A 14,737-nucleotide genomic window follows, 5' to 3' on the forward strand; every position below is an offset into this window, starting at 1 on the left:
GGTGGGGGGTCAGCCCCCCGCCTGGCCGGCCGCCCCGTCCGGGAGGGAGGTGGGGGGGGTCAGCCCCCCGCCCGGCCAGCCGCCCCGTCCGGGAGGTGAGGGGCGCTTCTGCCCGGCCGCCCCTACTGGGAAGTGAGGAGCTCCTCTGCCCGGCCACCACCCCATCTGGGAGGTGTACTCAACAGCTCATTGAGAACGGGCCATGAAGACAATGGTGGTTTTGTGGAATAGAAAGGGGGGAAAGGTGGGGAAAAGATTGAGAAATCGGATGGTTGCTGTGTCTGTGTAGAAAGAGGTAGACATGGGAGACTTTTCATTTTGTTCTGTACTAAGAAAAATTCTTCTGCCTTGGGATCCTGTTGATCTGTGACCTTACCCCCAACCCTGTGCTCTCTGAAACATGTGCTGTATCCACTCAGGGTTGAATGGATTAAGGGCGGTGCAAGATGTGCTTTGTTAAACAGATGCTTGAAGGCAGCATGTTCGTTAAGAGTCATCACCACTCCTTAATCTCAAGTACCCAGGGACACAAACACTGCGGAAGGCCGCAGGGTCCTCTGCCTAGGAAAACCAGAGAACTTTGTTCACTTGTTTATCTGCTGACCTTCCCTCCACTATTGTCCTGTGACCCTGCCAAATCCCCCTCTGCAAGAAACACCCAAGAATGATCAATAAAAAAGAAAAAAAAAAAAAAGTTCACAATTGCTATAATTATTTAGAATTAGCTTAATTCTATTATTTTATTTTATTTTATTTATTTAGAGACAGAGTCTCACTCTGTCACCCAGGTTGGAGTGCAGTGGCTTGATCTCAGTTCACTGCAACTTCTGTCTCCTGGGTTCAAGCAATTCTCCTGACTCAGCCTCCTCAGTTGCTGGGATTACAGGTGCACGCCACCATGCCCAGATAATTTTTTTGTGTTTGTTTCATTTTTTGAGAAAAGATCTCACTCTGTCGCCCAGGCTGGAGTGCAGTGGCGCCATTTCGGCTCACTGCAACCTCTGCCTCCCGGGTTCAAACGATTCTCCTGCCTCAGCCTCCCGAGTAGCTGGGATTACGGGCATGCGCCACCATGCCCAGCTAATTTTTGTATTTTTAGTAGAGGTGGGGTTTTACCATGTTGGCCAAGCTGGTCTCAACTCCCGACCTCAGGTGATCCACCCACTTTGGCCCCCTAAAGTGCTGGGATTACAAGAGTGAGCCACCGCGCCCACCCTAATTCTATTATTTACATTCTTTAGCTCCCAAGGCTCTGTCATTGAAGCTTAATTCTAAAACAAGCACTCCTATATCTAAGATCAGACACACTGGGGCTTAGAGGATGGGAGTGATAGACACCACTGCTGACTTGCAATTGTTTTAGGATCTGGGTCTTGTGTATTGTGGCTTGGGTATGATGGAAATCAGAGGCCAATTTGGGCTCAAATCCTGGCACCGCCAATTTCCAGTTGTGTGAACTTGAGCAAGAAACCAACTTCTCTCCTTACCACAAAACTGAGTTAATAACAGTGACCACAGCAATGAGTTTTTATGAGAAGCAAATGAGATAATGTAGACACCATTTGCGTCCCTAGCTTTCCTACCTGTTAACAAGGCATAATTATGGTACTTACCTCACAAGGCTTTTGAAAGGATAACACGTTGCCCAGGTTCCATTCTTAGCAGTGTCTGGCACATACAATATACTCAAGGAATGTTGGTGCCATCCCAGTCAGAAGCAATGCTTGTTCTTTCCTTTCTCCACCACTGGCCAGATATTCCAAATTTCTTTTTTTTTCTTTTTTTGAGATGGAGTCTTACTCTGTCGCCCAGGCTGGAGTGCAGTGGTGTGATCTCGGCTCACTGCAACATCCACCTCCCAGGTGCAAGCAGTTCTCCTGCCTCAGCCTCCTAAGTAGCTGGGGCCACAGGTGCTCACAACCACACCCAGCCAATTTTGGTATTTTTAGTAGAGATGGGGTTTTACCATGCTGGCCAGGATGGCATCGAACTCCTGACCTCAAGTGATCCTCCCGCCTTGGCCTCCCAAAGTGCTGAGATTACAGGTGTGAGCCACCACGCCGGTAGAGTCCACTGCATTTCACCATTCCAATGATCATGATAATCTGGTGTCGAGTTCTTATTTCTGAGAACTAGATCTTACAAGTATACTCTCACTGAAATACTCTGTGAATGTTCTTTCTGGAAGAAAACAAAGATACCCACAGCCACAAGAGTCTCAAAGAATTTAGCTTTTCCTCACTTCTTGCTTAAACTGGCTAGTGGATTTAGCATTTGGAGGTTCAGGTCCAGCACCCAACCAAGGCACACCTGCTGAGAAGGTTTACAGCACAGATGCGCTGGCTGTATAGATTTCAAGGCTATCAAATAAGCAAATACTCACTGTAGTAAGTGTTTCAATCACGAGCCACCAACTATTTTATATCTTCTGATCCCTGGGCCAAAGAAGTTTCTCTGACATCTTGAGATAGAATTTTTACTCTATATGTTATATATATATATATATTTATATATAAATATATTATATATAATATATAATATTATATATATTTAAAAATATATAAATATATATATATTTTTCCTTCAGACAGAGTTTCTGTTGCCCAGGCTGGAGTACAGTGGCATGATCTCGGCTCACTGCAACTTTGCCTCCCACGTCCAAGCGATTCTCCCACCTCTGCCTCCCGAGTAGCTGAGATTACAGGCATGCACCACCATGCCTGGCTAATTTTTATATTTTTAGTAGAGACGGGGTTTCACCATGTTGGCCAGGCTGGTCTCAAACTCCTGACTTCAGGTGATCCACCCACCTTGGCCTCCCAAAGTGTTAGGATTACAGGTGTTAGCCAACGCACCTGGCCTAATTATTACTATAAAATATTAAGTTTAATGATTTATAATTAGCCAAAGAGAAGAGAAGGTGAGGGAAAACATCCCTTTTTACAAATAATAATACATGAGGCCGGGCACAGTGGCTCACACCAGTAATCCCAATACTTTTGGGGGTTGAGGTGGGAGGATTACTTGAGGCCAGTGGTTTGAAACCAGCCTGGGTAACATGGTGAGGTCACATCTCTACAATAATAAAACTAGCCAGGCATGGTAGTGTGGGCCTGTAGTCCCAGCTACTTAGGTGTCTGTGGCAGGAAGATCACTTGAGCCCAGGAAGTCGAGGCTGCAGTGAGCCATGATTATACCACTGCACTCTAGCAGGGTTGGGGCGGGGGGAAACTAAAACCCATTTGATCCAAAGTGAAAAAAAAAAAGGCGGTTAAATGAAAATGAAACTCTGCTGGCTTTGCAGGACTGGCCTGGCACCTGACCAGGAAAGGTTAAAAAAGGTCAAACAAGCCTCCTACTACATGGCCAGGAAGTGGTTTGTGGAGAAATGGTTTGGAGGATTTATCTGGCAATTTCTCATTCATTCAGCTGTGGCCAAACTGAAATCCTGTGAGCTGTACCCCTGACACGTAGAGTATGGAAGCCCCAGAAGCTGAAATCCCCCAGAATATTCACATTCTTCCCTGGGAGGTGGGTGAGGAGGCCACGCACAAAGACAAATAGACCAAGACATATTCTGAGAGACCAGTGCTCTAAGAAAATAACATGTTACGAGACCATGTTTTTCTATTTTTATAACATTTTATATAACTCATAAAACAGTGTTTGTATAAAAATTCACACAAAGTTGCTAGAGAGCATACAATTTCCAAAAATGTCCTGGGTTTTTGTTACATTCAGTTTCCTAAGGATGCACTCCAATCTATGGTAAAATGCAGACATGATGCGAGATTTCATTATCTTTGGTAAAACTATTCTCATTATTTTGTCTCCTCACAGTATTAAGTCTGATATCCACTTTGTGCAGGGTCTGCTATTACTAGGATGTCAGAAAAACATTAAGGCTGGATCTACGAGAGGCAAGTATTTCCAAACAGCAATAATAGCCCCTTGGCCCCCACCCCCACTTCATGTATCTATACAGTCGATCTACACAGCCGGGCGGGGTGCAAGCTCACGACCTCCACTCGGGAGTCTCGAGATCCCCTCTTGACTGGGAAAGAAGCAAACATTTGGGGGGAACGTTGGAAACGGAGGCCATCTCTAAATGAACCCAGTGGTCATGCTGTGGTGTGGTCAGACCAGCAACTTTTACCAATTAAATAGCCAATCTATTCACCACTAAGTAGATCCCATTGGTTGGTTGGTTGATGATTGCTGCTGATGTGGTTCCCCACTCCCCACAAACATAAAAGGAAAGGAAGGTTTGGAGCCAACACCAAAAGGGGAGGGGCACGCTAGCGCAAATGACACCAGACACGACTTTATTCCCTGTCAAACATTTGTTGTCCTGTAGACACAGCCAAGGTGAACTGAAGGGGGATGCGAACACTCAGTACATTCGTGACTATCTTCATACATTCTTTAAAAACTAACAGAGAAATCAATGAAGACTACCACCTACTGTGACTTACTAGTTCATTCAACATCAAAACGTGTCTGTGCTAATCTTTTAGTCCTTGGGATACAAGGCCAAAAAAAAAAAAAAAAAATCCAAAAAACAAACAACTAAAAACCAAAGAATTTAGATGTGGGGGAAGGAAAGCGACTGCCAACAGGTTTCATGGAACACATTAAATTTTGAAAAAATAAGTATTTTGTACTTCTATTGCTTCATGTAAAAAATTTAAAATAAAAAAATGCCCACTGGAGCCACCTGTATGGATGGAGAAGTGAGGACACCATACAGACAGGGCAAGGACCTGCAGGCGTCTCCTGACGACAGTCCAGAGATGGTAAGAGTTCCCACGTGTGTCCACTTCTCTTCACAGAAAGGGACTGTAAGATTCTGGGGGAAGATGCCCTACACATGTAAGGTATTAAGAAAATCACTGAAATACGGTTTCCAAAAATTGAACATGCTCTGGGTTACAAAGAGACATATTTAATTCCTAGAACCTGTTGATTTCTCTAACAGGGGTAGATGGGAGTTTCAAAAAAATTATTAATAAATGATTGTGCTTCTAAAGTTGCAGGGTCAACATTCCACCCTCTAGAAAGCAGGGCAATTCATGGCTTGGAGTCCTCTTGTTTACATCCTAGAAACCAGAACAAATTCCATGGGACCTCCCACCTCCAGCCCCCAACAACCAGCGGTGGGAAGGGGGAGGTGGTGGGAGAGGGCCACAGCTGTCTTTGGGTAGGGTGCGTGTGTGTGCATGCTGTGTGCATGTGCTGGAGAGACTAAGGCATAGAGAAGGGCCCAAGCGAGGGGGGAAAGTGAGTCTCCTGGCTGCTCCAGTCCCTCCTTTCCAGGCACAAAGAAGTTGAACTTGTTATTCGTGTAGGCCCCCTTCATCTCACTTCAGCTTTTAGTAAGCAGTGCGTGTGTGCATGAGTAGCTGTGTAAGACAGAGAGTCATTCAGTCCCTGTGCCTTTCTAAATCTGTTTGCAGTTTCAACAGAAATAATCTGTAAATGACACTTAGGAGCAAATTTACTAGTTAGATCAGCAACTTAACATTGCTTTTAAAATCCTGTATTTTAAAAAATGCTCCTGGGTACAGGCAAAATTATGTCATACAGCCACTGGAACTGAAGTCCTTATCAGCTGAATGAAGAAAATTCAGATTGTTTCTGTTATCTCTGCATTTTAAAGTAGCAAGATATTAAGCCATCCCACAGGGGTTCTATGACTACCCTGTGTGATTCAATAAATTTTCCAGGACTCTGGTATGACATTCTGTTGGCATTCGACTGTTTCCTTTCCCTCTCAAGCATTTGGCCCCCAGAGTTAGGTAGGTAAAAGTATCATTTTAAAGGACTTTACCTGTCAGGGAATTTCCCAGTTGGTGCTCCTGGAGAGCATGCAGCTGGCCTGCAGGAGCCTGACATTCCCAGTCGGGAGGGAACGAAGACATGTGCCCCCCAAGGCAGGGGGTGGCCAGGTATAGGACAGCAGGACCTTCTAGAGAGTCCAAGAGGAAAGTTCTGAGTGGACCCTGGGAAGGGACATGTGTACCCCATCTAAAATGGCCTGTGTCCTTCCAATGCCTGGTATCCCCAAGAGGGGCCCAGACCTGGGCCCGCCCTGAGGAATGAGGATGTAGTGCTGCCTGGAGGAGCTAACACTGAGGTCTGGGGAAGTCACCACAAAGCTCCCGGAACCTGGATTTTGTACAAATACACACACGGAAAAGTAAACAGTTCATGGTGAGCTCAAAGAGGCCCACCCTTAAATCTAACAAGAAGCCAAAAGCCCCTGCACTGTTTTCCAAGGAAACATGTCCACTCCCTCCAACCAGCAACCATGTATGGAGAAGGAATGGGGGCAGTGGAAGGACACGGCTCAGATGGAGACACTGCGAACGTGTTTCCACGGCTGTCTACATTCATATCATCATCATCCAGTGTTCTCGCCTAAAGAGTGACACAACATTCTACCAACGCGCCTGAAGGACAGGCCAAGCTGAACGGAAGCCTTCCCAGGCACCAGAGCAGAAGGGAAAACTTGCATGTGGTCGTAAAGGACTTCGCACTATTCCATCCCCTCTACTGCCATCCAAGGGGCATCTTGACTCTTCCAAAATCAGATGTAAAAAACAAGGTCAGTAAAATCAGTATCCATGCCACCTGAAGCTATGATTAGCCACTGTGCACGAACATGGCACTTTTAAAGAGATTTTTTTCTAAGTAAAATGGCCCCCAAAGAGCCCAATGATTTTTTTAAGGGTTTCTTTTTAATTAAAAAAAAAAATGGGTCAAAATGGAAGATGTAAAATATGGGAAGAGGGGCAAGAGAGTTGCTGGGTTTGCATTTTAAGCTGTGAGGGGCTGGGGAGGGCACAACCAGGGAGAGAGGACCCCTAACCTCTGGTCCCTGCCCTCACAGCTTGCTCTCCCCACACTCAGGCTGCCCCACCGGGGCACATAGGACAGAAGTTGTAAGTACAAGAGACCAAACTCAAGGCTTCTTTCTTGCGGTTGGGTGGGTGTTTACGTGTGCAAATGTAGTAAGCCACTCCCCACGGACATAAGGTGCCTGTCTGTGGATGCCATAGGCGTGCTCCCAAGTATTGCTCAGTCCCAAGGGTGCCCATCGCTCAGCCTCTGGTGACCCCGAATCTCTGGGCAGGTCACAGGCCTTCACTTCTCCACTTTCTTTGCTTTCTTGAGGATGTCGCATTTTTTCCTGTTGGGGCGGCGGCACCTCTCATCGATGCTGGGGATACATTCGTAGTGCCACACCTCCTCCATCTTCTCCACCGGGTAGACGGCTTCCACGTAGTGGCGGATGAGCCGCAGCCGCGTGGGGTCCAGTTGCTTCTTGTTGCAAGCCCCGGAATGGTTGTACTGCAGCCGGAGGTTCTCGGCGGTGAAGAGTTCGGGAAACAGGCGGACGAGGAGCCGGGCGGCAAAGTTGCCCACGGAGAGGCTCTGCTGCACGATCTCACGCACCTCCTTGTCAGACAGCAGGTAGGGAGAAGGCACCGGGAAGTCAGGCGAGGGGACCACCAGCTCGTCCAAGGGGATCTTGCAAAAGTCCTTGCTGCTCCTCTCGGGGGGCAGCGGGGGCCCCTCAAACTCCTCCCGGAACCTCTCGGGGTTGATTGCATAGCTGGTCAAGTCTCTGCACTCAGGGCCCGGCACGTGGACCTTGCGCTGCTGCTGGTAGGAGCGCCTTTGCTCCGTGTCCCGGCGCCGGCAGCGCTCATCCAGTTTGCCCACGAACTCCAGGGTCCAGACGCGGTCGTTTTTGGCGCGTGGGTAGAGCAGCTGCACGTAGTGGCGGATGAGCTTGATGCGGGAGGGGTCCAGCTGCTTCTTGCCCAGGGAGCCGCTGCAGTTGTACTGCTTGCGCAGGTTCTCGTGCGTGAAGAGCTCGGGGAACAGGTGCACCAGCAGGCGCGAGGCGAAGTTGCCGATGGACAGGCTGCTCTCGTAGATGCTGCGTAGCTGCTCCTTGCTGAGCAGGCAGTCGGCGCCGGGCACCTCGAAGTCAGGCTGGGGGATCTCTAACTTGTCGAAGTCGATGGGCACCAGCCAGATCTTCTTGGAGCGGCGACCCGGCCGATCGCCCTCGAAGCTGTCCTCCACCTTGACCACTGAGATGTCGTCGGGCAGACTGGAGGAGTCGTAGCAGTCATCACGCGGGGGGTCGCCTTCACTGCCCGCGTCCAGCCCCAGCCCCTCGAGCTCGTCGTTGATGCGCTGGGCACACTGCTGCAGCCAGGCCTCCTCCTCCTGCATGTCAGGGAAGTAGATCTCCGTGTAGTTGCGGATGATCTGCAGCCGCTGCGGGTCCAGCTCCTGCTTTCCACCGTCCCCGTAGCAGCTGTACTGTTCACCCAGCTTGCGGTGGTCGAAGAGCTCGGGGAACAGCCGGTGGAGGAGGAAGACGGCAAACTCGCCTGGTGAGGAGGCTTCGTCCAGGAACTCAGTGAGGTCCTGCGTGTCCACCACGTGGTCTGAGGCGATGGTGCTGCTCCGGTCCAGAGACAGGGCCTCCTCCTGGTCTTTGTTGTCCAGGAAGTGGCCGGGGTCCACCTGCTCTGCCTCAAAGAAGCTGGCGACCTGGCCACTGGGCTGGCTGTCCTCCATTTCCCGCTGGGCCCAGAAGCGGCTGAAGAAGTCGTTCAGCTGGGGCAGGCACTCGGCCTGCCACACAGCCGTGTCCTTCACCGAGGGGTAGTAGACCTCCACATAGTTGCGGATGAGCTGCAGGTGCAGCGACTCCAGCTTGCGCTTGGCCGCAAAGCCACAGGCACTGCAGCCCCGGGAGAAGTCCACGTCGCTGAAGAGCTCGGGGAAGAGCTGCACCAGCAAGCGGCAGGCCAGGTCCCCCCCTGACAGGCTCTGGTCCACGATCTGCTTGAGCTCCGCGGCTGTGAGCTGGTACTCAGGGGGCGGCTGGAATTTGGCCACCATCTCAGTGGGGCTCACCTGCTTCTTGATGCGGCTCACCTCAAGGGAGAGCAGGTCCACCTTGCTGTGCAGCTGGGACATGTTGGACGTGAGGGTGTTCAGCATGTAGAACATCTTCTGGATCAGGAAGTAGATATTGGGGTCGTTGTCAGTGCCTGCCCCGGTGCTGCCACAGTCCCGCTTCTGTGGCTCATTCAGGAGCCGCAGCGACGAGGGGCTGTTGCTGGCGTTCGCCTTCTCAAAAAGCTCGTACATGTTTAGCAGGTCCCCCGAGGGAGGATTCTTCTTCTCCATGATCTTGTGCGAGATGCCATACAGAGGCTTCTTGTAGGAAGGGGTGGTGGCATCGTTGCAGGGCTCCTCCTCTCCAGGCCACACAGAGCCCAAGCTCCTGCCCCTGCCGGCCTGCTCACCATTGCCTTGGCAGGGCGAGCTGTTCTCACGGTTCCGCATGCCTGCTAGGAGAGCCTGCAAAACAAAAATCATTTCCCAGAGTGTTAGGTGGGTGCTGTGGTTTATGACACTAAACAAGGGTCTGTGTAGCACACAGAGGCCAAGGTCAACCTTGGGAGCATGTAAGAAACTGATTCCTCACCCTGAATCACTCTGTCATCCAAGGATGCACCACTGATACAAACCTGCATCCCCAGCACCCCAGACCTGCTGCTCTCCCCATTCCCTGAGAAAAGACTCAGGCTGGGCCCAGGGAGGCTTTGCGCTCTCACAGGGCACCAGCAGTGGACTTCCTTTCCATCAGAGGGCTGACATTGGTGCTGGCAATACTGGGCAAGAACTCTGCAAGAAACAGGAGGACGAGCACAGGAAGGCAACGGGCTTGTGCAGCTGCCGGCCACGGGCAGGTCACCTCATGGACCCGTGCCTTGGTCTGCTCTCAGGAAGGGACAGAGATTCCTACCTATGATAGCTCCCAAAGGCAGCAGTGTGTCCTTTTAGCCTGCAGCCTTTGGGAGAGCAGGCGTCCCTTTTCGGGAAGGCTCATCTGGGATGCATGGTTGGGGCACCTGAGAACTGGGCTGTGGAGAGCGGCTGTCTGATGCCAACTCCACCACTGCCTGAAATCACATCTTAGGCCAGAAAAAGCCGGCCCAGAACGTTCTGGCCTATGCAACTGTGAGACAGTAGAAACAACCCCCCGTTTCTGAAAAATCAACAAGTATATAAACTATGTTATATTCATACAATGGAATATTACTCAGCAATAAGATATTATTGATACAGTACACAAAGTACTCATGATAAATCTCAAAATAAATAACAAAAAGGTCATAGTGTTTGATTCCATTTGTGTATGTACAATTCTAGAAAACGCAAGCTTGCCTATAGTGACAGAATGCAGATAGTCATTGCCTAGGGATTGCAGGGAGAATTCGATGGGACACAGAGAATGAAATGGAGAACGTCAGTGGGTGACGGATGTTTATCATCATGACTGTGGCTGTGGGTTCACTGGTAGACACGTGTCAAAACGTATCAAATTGTATACCTTAAACATGTATCATTCATTGTGTTTCAGCCATAACCTAATAAGCCTGTTTTTGACAAATGTTGAATTCGACCCAGATAGTTATGTAAATGTATATTTGAGTTTTAGGAAAGCAGATGAGCTAGTCAGTGAGTGCTGGTGGGTGTCGGGGGAGGAGGGAGCCTTTGCTCCCACTGACAGGCATGTGCCTCAGGCAACTGGGAATAGACAAGAACAAACGGCATCCTGGGGTGCTTCTCTCCACACTTGGGAAGAGTACAGGTGGCTGGGACTGGCCTAGCCCAGCGCTTCTTAAGCTCTAGTGTACACACTGAATCACCTGGGGTCTTGCTGGAATGCAGAGTGTGAACCCTGGGCCTGCATCTCTAATAAGCTCCCGGGTGCTGTGGCTGCTGTCTATCCTCTCTGAGTAGCCAGGGCTTGGCAGTCAGTGTTTGCTCTCAGTTTATCTCATCCGGGCAGATCAGGGTTATTTGAAAGTTTTCAGGTAACTAATGCCAGCACAAAACAGTGCATGAGGTGTTTTTCTCTGCAGCCTCAACCAATGTAGGGAAAAGAGACAACCTCAGAAGCGAGGCTTTGTACAGCAAGTGAGCAATATGAGGCTGAGAATAGGCAGATCCAGGGGGAATAGAAACCAAGAGCCCAAATAAACAGAAAACTTTCATCATTCTGAACCTTCCATGTGTTCTTTTTCATTTAAATTAATGAACGGCTGGGCGTGGTGGCTCATGCCTGTAATCCCAGCACTTTGGGAGGCCAAGATGGGTGGATCTCCTGAGCTCAGAAGTTCCGCCAGCCTGGGCAACATGGCGAAACACTGTCTCTACTAAAAAAATACAAAAAAAATTAGCCTGGCACAGTAGTGTGCACCTGTAGTCCCAGCTACTCAGGAGGCTGAAGTAGGAGGATAACTTGAGCCTGGGAGATGGAGGCTGCAGTGAGCTAAGATCTTGCCACTGCACCCCAGCCTGGGTGACAGAGTGAGACCCCATCTCAATAATAATTAATAAATTACTTCCTAGACTCTCTCTTTTGGATAATAGAATAATCTGACTCATATTAAAGAAATGTTAATTCTTCTCTTGTGCCCCCATGAGGACAACCATGCAAAAGAAAAACTACTCCCTTAGTGACCTTATAAAGGGACTCGTACGTGCATTAGTTATCACAGAGCTGGCCAATACTTCCTTCAGGGTTTGTGTGTATATATATATATATATATATATATATATGTGTGTGTGTGTGTGTGTGAGCAAATGGTCAGTGGCAACTGGCCCTTGTGGCCCCCACTCCCCACCCCTCCCCTCTACAGCACTCACAGGAGCAGAGGACCAAGAACATACCAGAGTGGAGGCAGCCTGTCAGGGGTGGCCAGCCACCTGCCCCATTCCCTCTGGGGTCTCCTTGCCAAGCTGTCCCCATCCCTGTCAAACTGCATGATGGTTGTGCGATGGGACCACGTTGTTCCTGAGTCTATCCCCAGTGCCTAGCAAAGTGCCCAGGGTACAGAAGAGGTCAATGAATTTCTGTCAACCACACATGTGAATAAAGCAGGGCAAAGTGTTCCACCATTCTCAAATACATGCTTAAGAAAAGTGAGGCCAGGTGCAGTGGCTCACACCTGTAATCCCAGTATTTTGGGAGGCTGAGGCAGGGGATCTCAAGCCCAGGAGTTCAAGACCAGCCTGGGCAACATGGTGAAACCCCACCTCTACAAAAATAAGCTGGGAGTGGTAGTGTGTGCCTGTAGTCTCAGCTACTCGGGAGGCTGAGGTAGGAGGATTGCTTCAGCCTGGGAGGTTGAGGCTTCGTGAGCTGAGATCACACCGCTGCACTCCAGCCTGGGCAACAGAGCAAGACCCTGTCTCAGAAAGAAAAAGAAAAGGAGAAAAAAAAGAAAAGGGAGCTGTTCTGATAAGAGCACTGGCATGAAGGTGTGGCTAAGAACTCAGCTCAATCAGCAAGCATTCTGTTTGTGACCTTGTAAGCCTCACCTTCCTTTACTCAGGGTAAATCATGCTACCTGTCCCACAGGGTGGTTGTGAGGATTTAAGGAGACAGTGCACACACAGCACTGAGTCTATCTGAATCACACTAAGTGCTTAATAAATATTTATGGCCGGGTGCGGTGGCTCATGCCTGTAATCCCAGCACTTTGGGAGGCCGAGGCAGGTGGATCACTTGAGGTCAGGAGTTCGAAACTAGCCTGGCCAACACGGTGAAACCCCATCTCTACTAAAAATACAAAATTAGTTGGGTGTGGTGGCGCATGCCTGTAATCCCAGCTACTGGGGAGGCTGAGGCAGGAGAACTGCTTGAACCTGGGAGGCGGAGGTTGCAGTGAGCCAAGATCGTGCCACTGCACTCTGGCCTGGGCAACAGAGTGAGACTCTGTCTCAAAAATAAATACATAAAAATTTATTATTACAATATGATTTATTATTACATAATGTAATTCCCAAGCCATGGCAGAGGTAGTTCTGTAGGGGACTTTTATTAGGGGAGTTGTAATGACACTCTCAAGTACACTGAGAAGGACTTTCCCACAGTGCCTCAGGGTAAGTCACTCATGGAAGGCACTTCTTAGAGGTCTGTTTGTCCTAAAGGCTGGGAATTTAAGCCCTTTATGTTTCTTCTGTTCTGTTATCTGGCATTATTTCTTTAAAAAAGAAAGAAAAGAAAACATATACACACACCAGAAAGGAAGGGGTGGAGATAGCTGAAAACCTTTACCCCTAATGCAGTGTTTCAAATTGTGGGATAGTAGATGATAACTGATTTTGGTGGATCGTGAAGAGGGAGGAGCCGGGCGCGGTGGCTCATGCCTATAATCCCAGCACTTTGGGAGGCTGAGGTGAGTGGATCACGAGGTCAGGAGATTGAGACCATCCTGGCTAACGCGGTGAAACTCCATCTCTACTAAAAATACAAAAAATTAGCTGGGAGTGGTAGCACATGCCTGTAGTCCCAGCTACTCAGGAGGCTAAGGCAGGAGAATCACTTGAACGTGGGAGGCGGAGGTGGCAGTGAGTGCCACTGCACTCCAGCCTGGGCAACAGAGCGTCTCAAAAAAAAAAAAGAAGAGGGAGGGATTAGCCACTAGGGAGGCTTAGGTGGGAGGATCACTTGAGTCTTGGAGGTGGAGGTTGCAGTGAGCTGTGACTGCACCACTGTACCACAGCTTGGGCGACAGTGAGACCGTGTCTCAAAAAAAAAAAAAAATAAATAAATAAAGAGGGAGGGAAGGAGGAAATAAGAAAGCAAAAAGAATAGAAAATATCAAAGTGTACTGCACAAAGTAAATCAATTTAAGAGTTTTGTTTCATTACTATATGTATGTCTAAATACTTATTTACAAATTCATACAGGTAAGTTGTATTGCTCTATAAGGTGATTTATAACTGTGGGTCACTGTGGAAAACCATTGCCCTAACAAACTCAAAGTGCCTTACTTGCTAATTCCTGTAGAATGTAAAGTAAAATTTTTGGCAATTTATTCACCATTTAGTTCTATTACACTAAAATAATTTTAGAGGTCCCATGGACTATAAGATTACTATAAGGTTTACCAATAGAGAGAAATTTGGGTTTGGAGTACTAACAATTACAAATCATAACTATATTAGGAGTGATTTTAGAAAAGGAGACTTTGCTTTAAACTAAGGTTCCATTAGCACATTTAAAATAGAATTTCCTAAGAAAGAGATCATCAGAAACGTATATAGCATGCAACAAGAGTACATGTTCTAGAGGGAGACTTGCCCAGGGGAGAAATGAGTACAGGGAAAAGTTTCTGGTGAATTATTTGAATACCAACAACACACACAAGATTTGACTCCCTCACATTCCTACAGCAGGTGGGAGGCAAGAGTACATTGAAACTGGGAAACCCCCCATAACTCTCAATATTCAGCCTCATTAATACAAATATTTCCGTTTCCACCAAGCATGTTAGAAACACTGCCGTCAACAGAAACATTTTTGGCTAGATTGCTTGAATAAAAAATGTTAGTGTCCCAGTAGAGGGCAATATTCACTCCCAGAAACCTTGGGTACACAATTCAACACAGAACACAACACAAGCACTGAAGAGAAACTTCTTAGGTACTCCCACACTGGTGTCCTGTCAGCTCAGTGCTCCAATTAATTCCACAAATGCTGCCAAGGCGGCAATGGGCTGGCTGCGTTTGTGGCTGATGATAAAATCTCGGCTCAGCTGTCTAGGAGTATCAAGAAATCTTTAAATCTGTGCTACTTGGCACTGGGTAGGACTGGCTGACACGTTCCCAATTCTCTGAGGCTCGT

The 14,737-nt window shown here is 48.4% G+C and overlaps 1 protein-coding gene across 1 annotated transcript in view; it reads right to left on the reverse strand.

The window, feature by feature from the left end:
• Window positions 1-3,622: 3,622 nt before the first annotated feature.
• The window catches only part of BEND3 (BEN domain containing 3), a 51,028-nt gene continuing 39,913 nt past the window's right edge, over window positions 3,623-14,737 (reverse strand). Inside the window, exon 4 of the mRNA XM_009451772.5 lies at window positions 3,623-9,393. Within this exon, the coding sequence (XP_009450047.1) occupies window positions 7,147-9,393 (2,247 nt within the window). The 3' untranslated portion in view covers window positions 3,623-7,146. The remainder of the gene's footprint in view (window positions 9,394-14,737) is intronic.

The sequence above is a fragment of the Pan troglodytes genome, chromosome 5 (assembly GCF_028858775.2).
Source record: "Pan troglodytes isolate AG18354 chromosome 5, NHGRI_mPanTro3-v2.0_pri, whole genome shotgun sequence".
Classification (NCBI taxonomy): Eukaryota; Metazoa; Chordata; class Mammalia; order Primates; family Hominidae; genus Pan; species Pan troglodytes.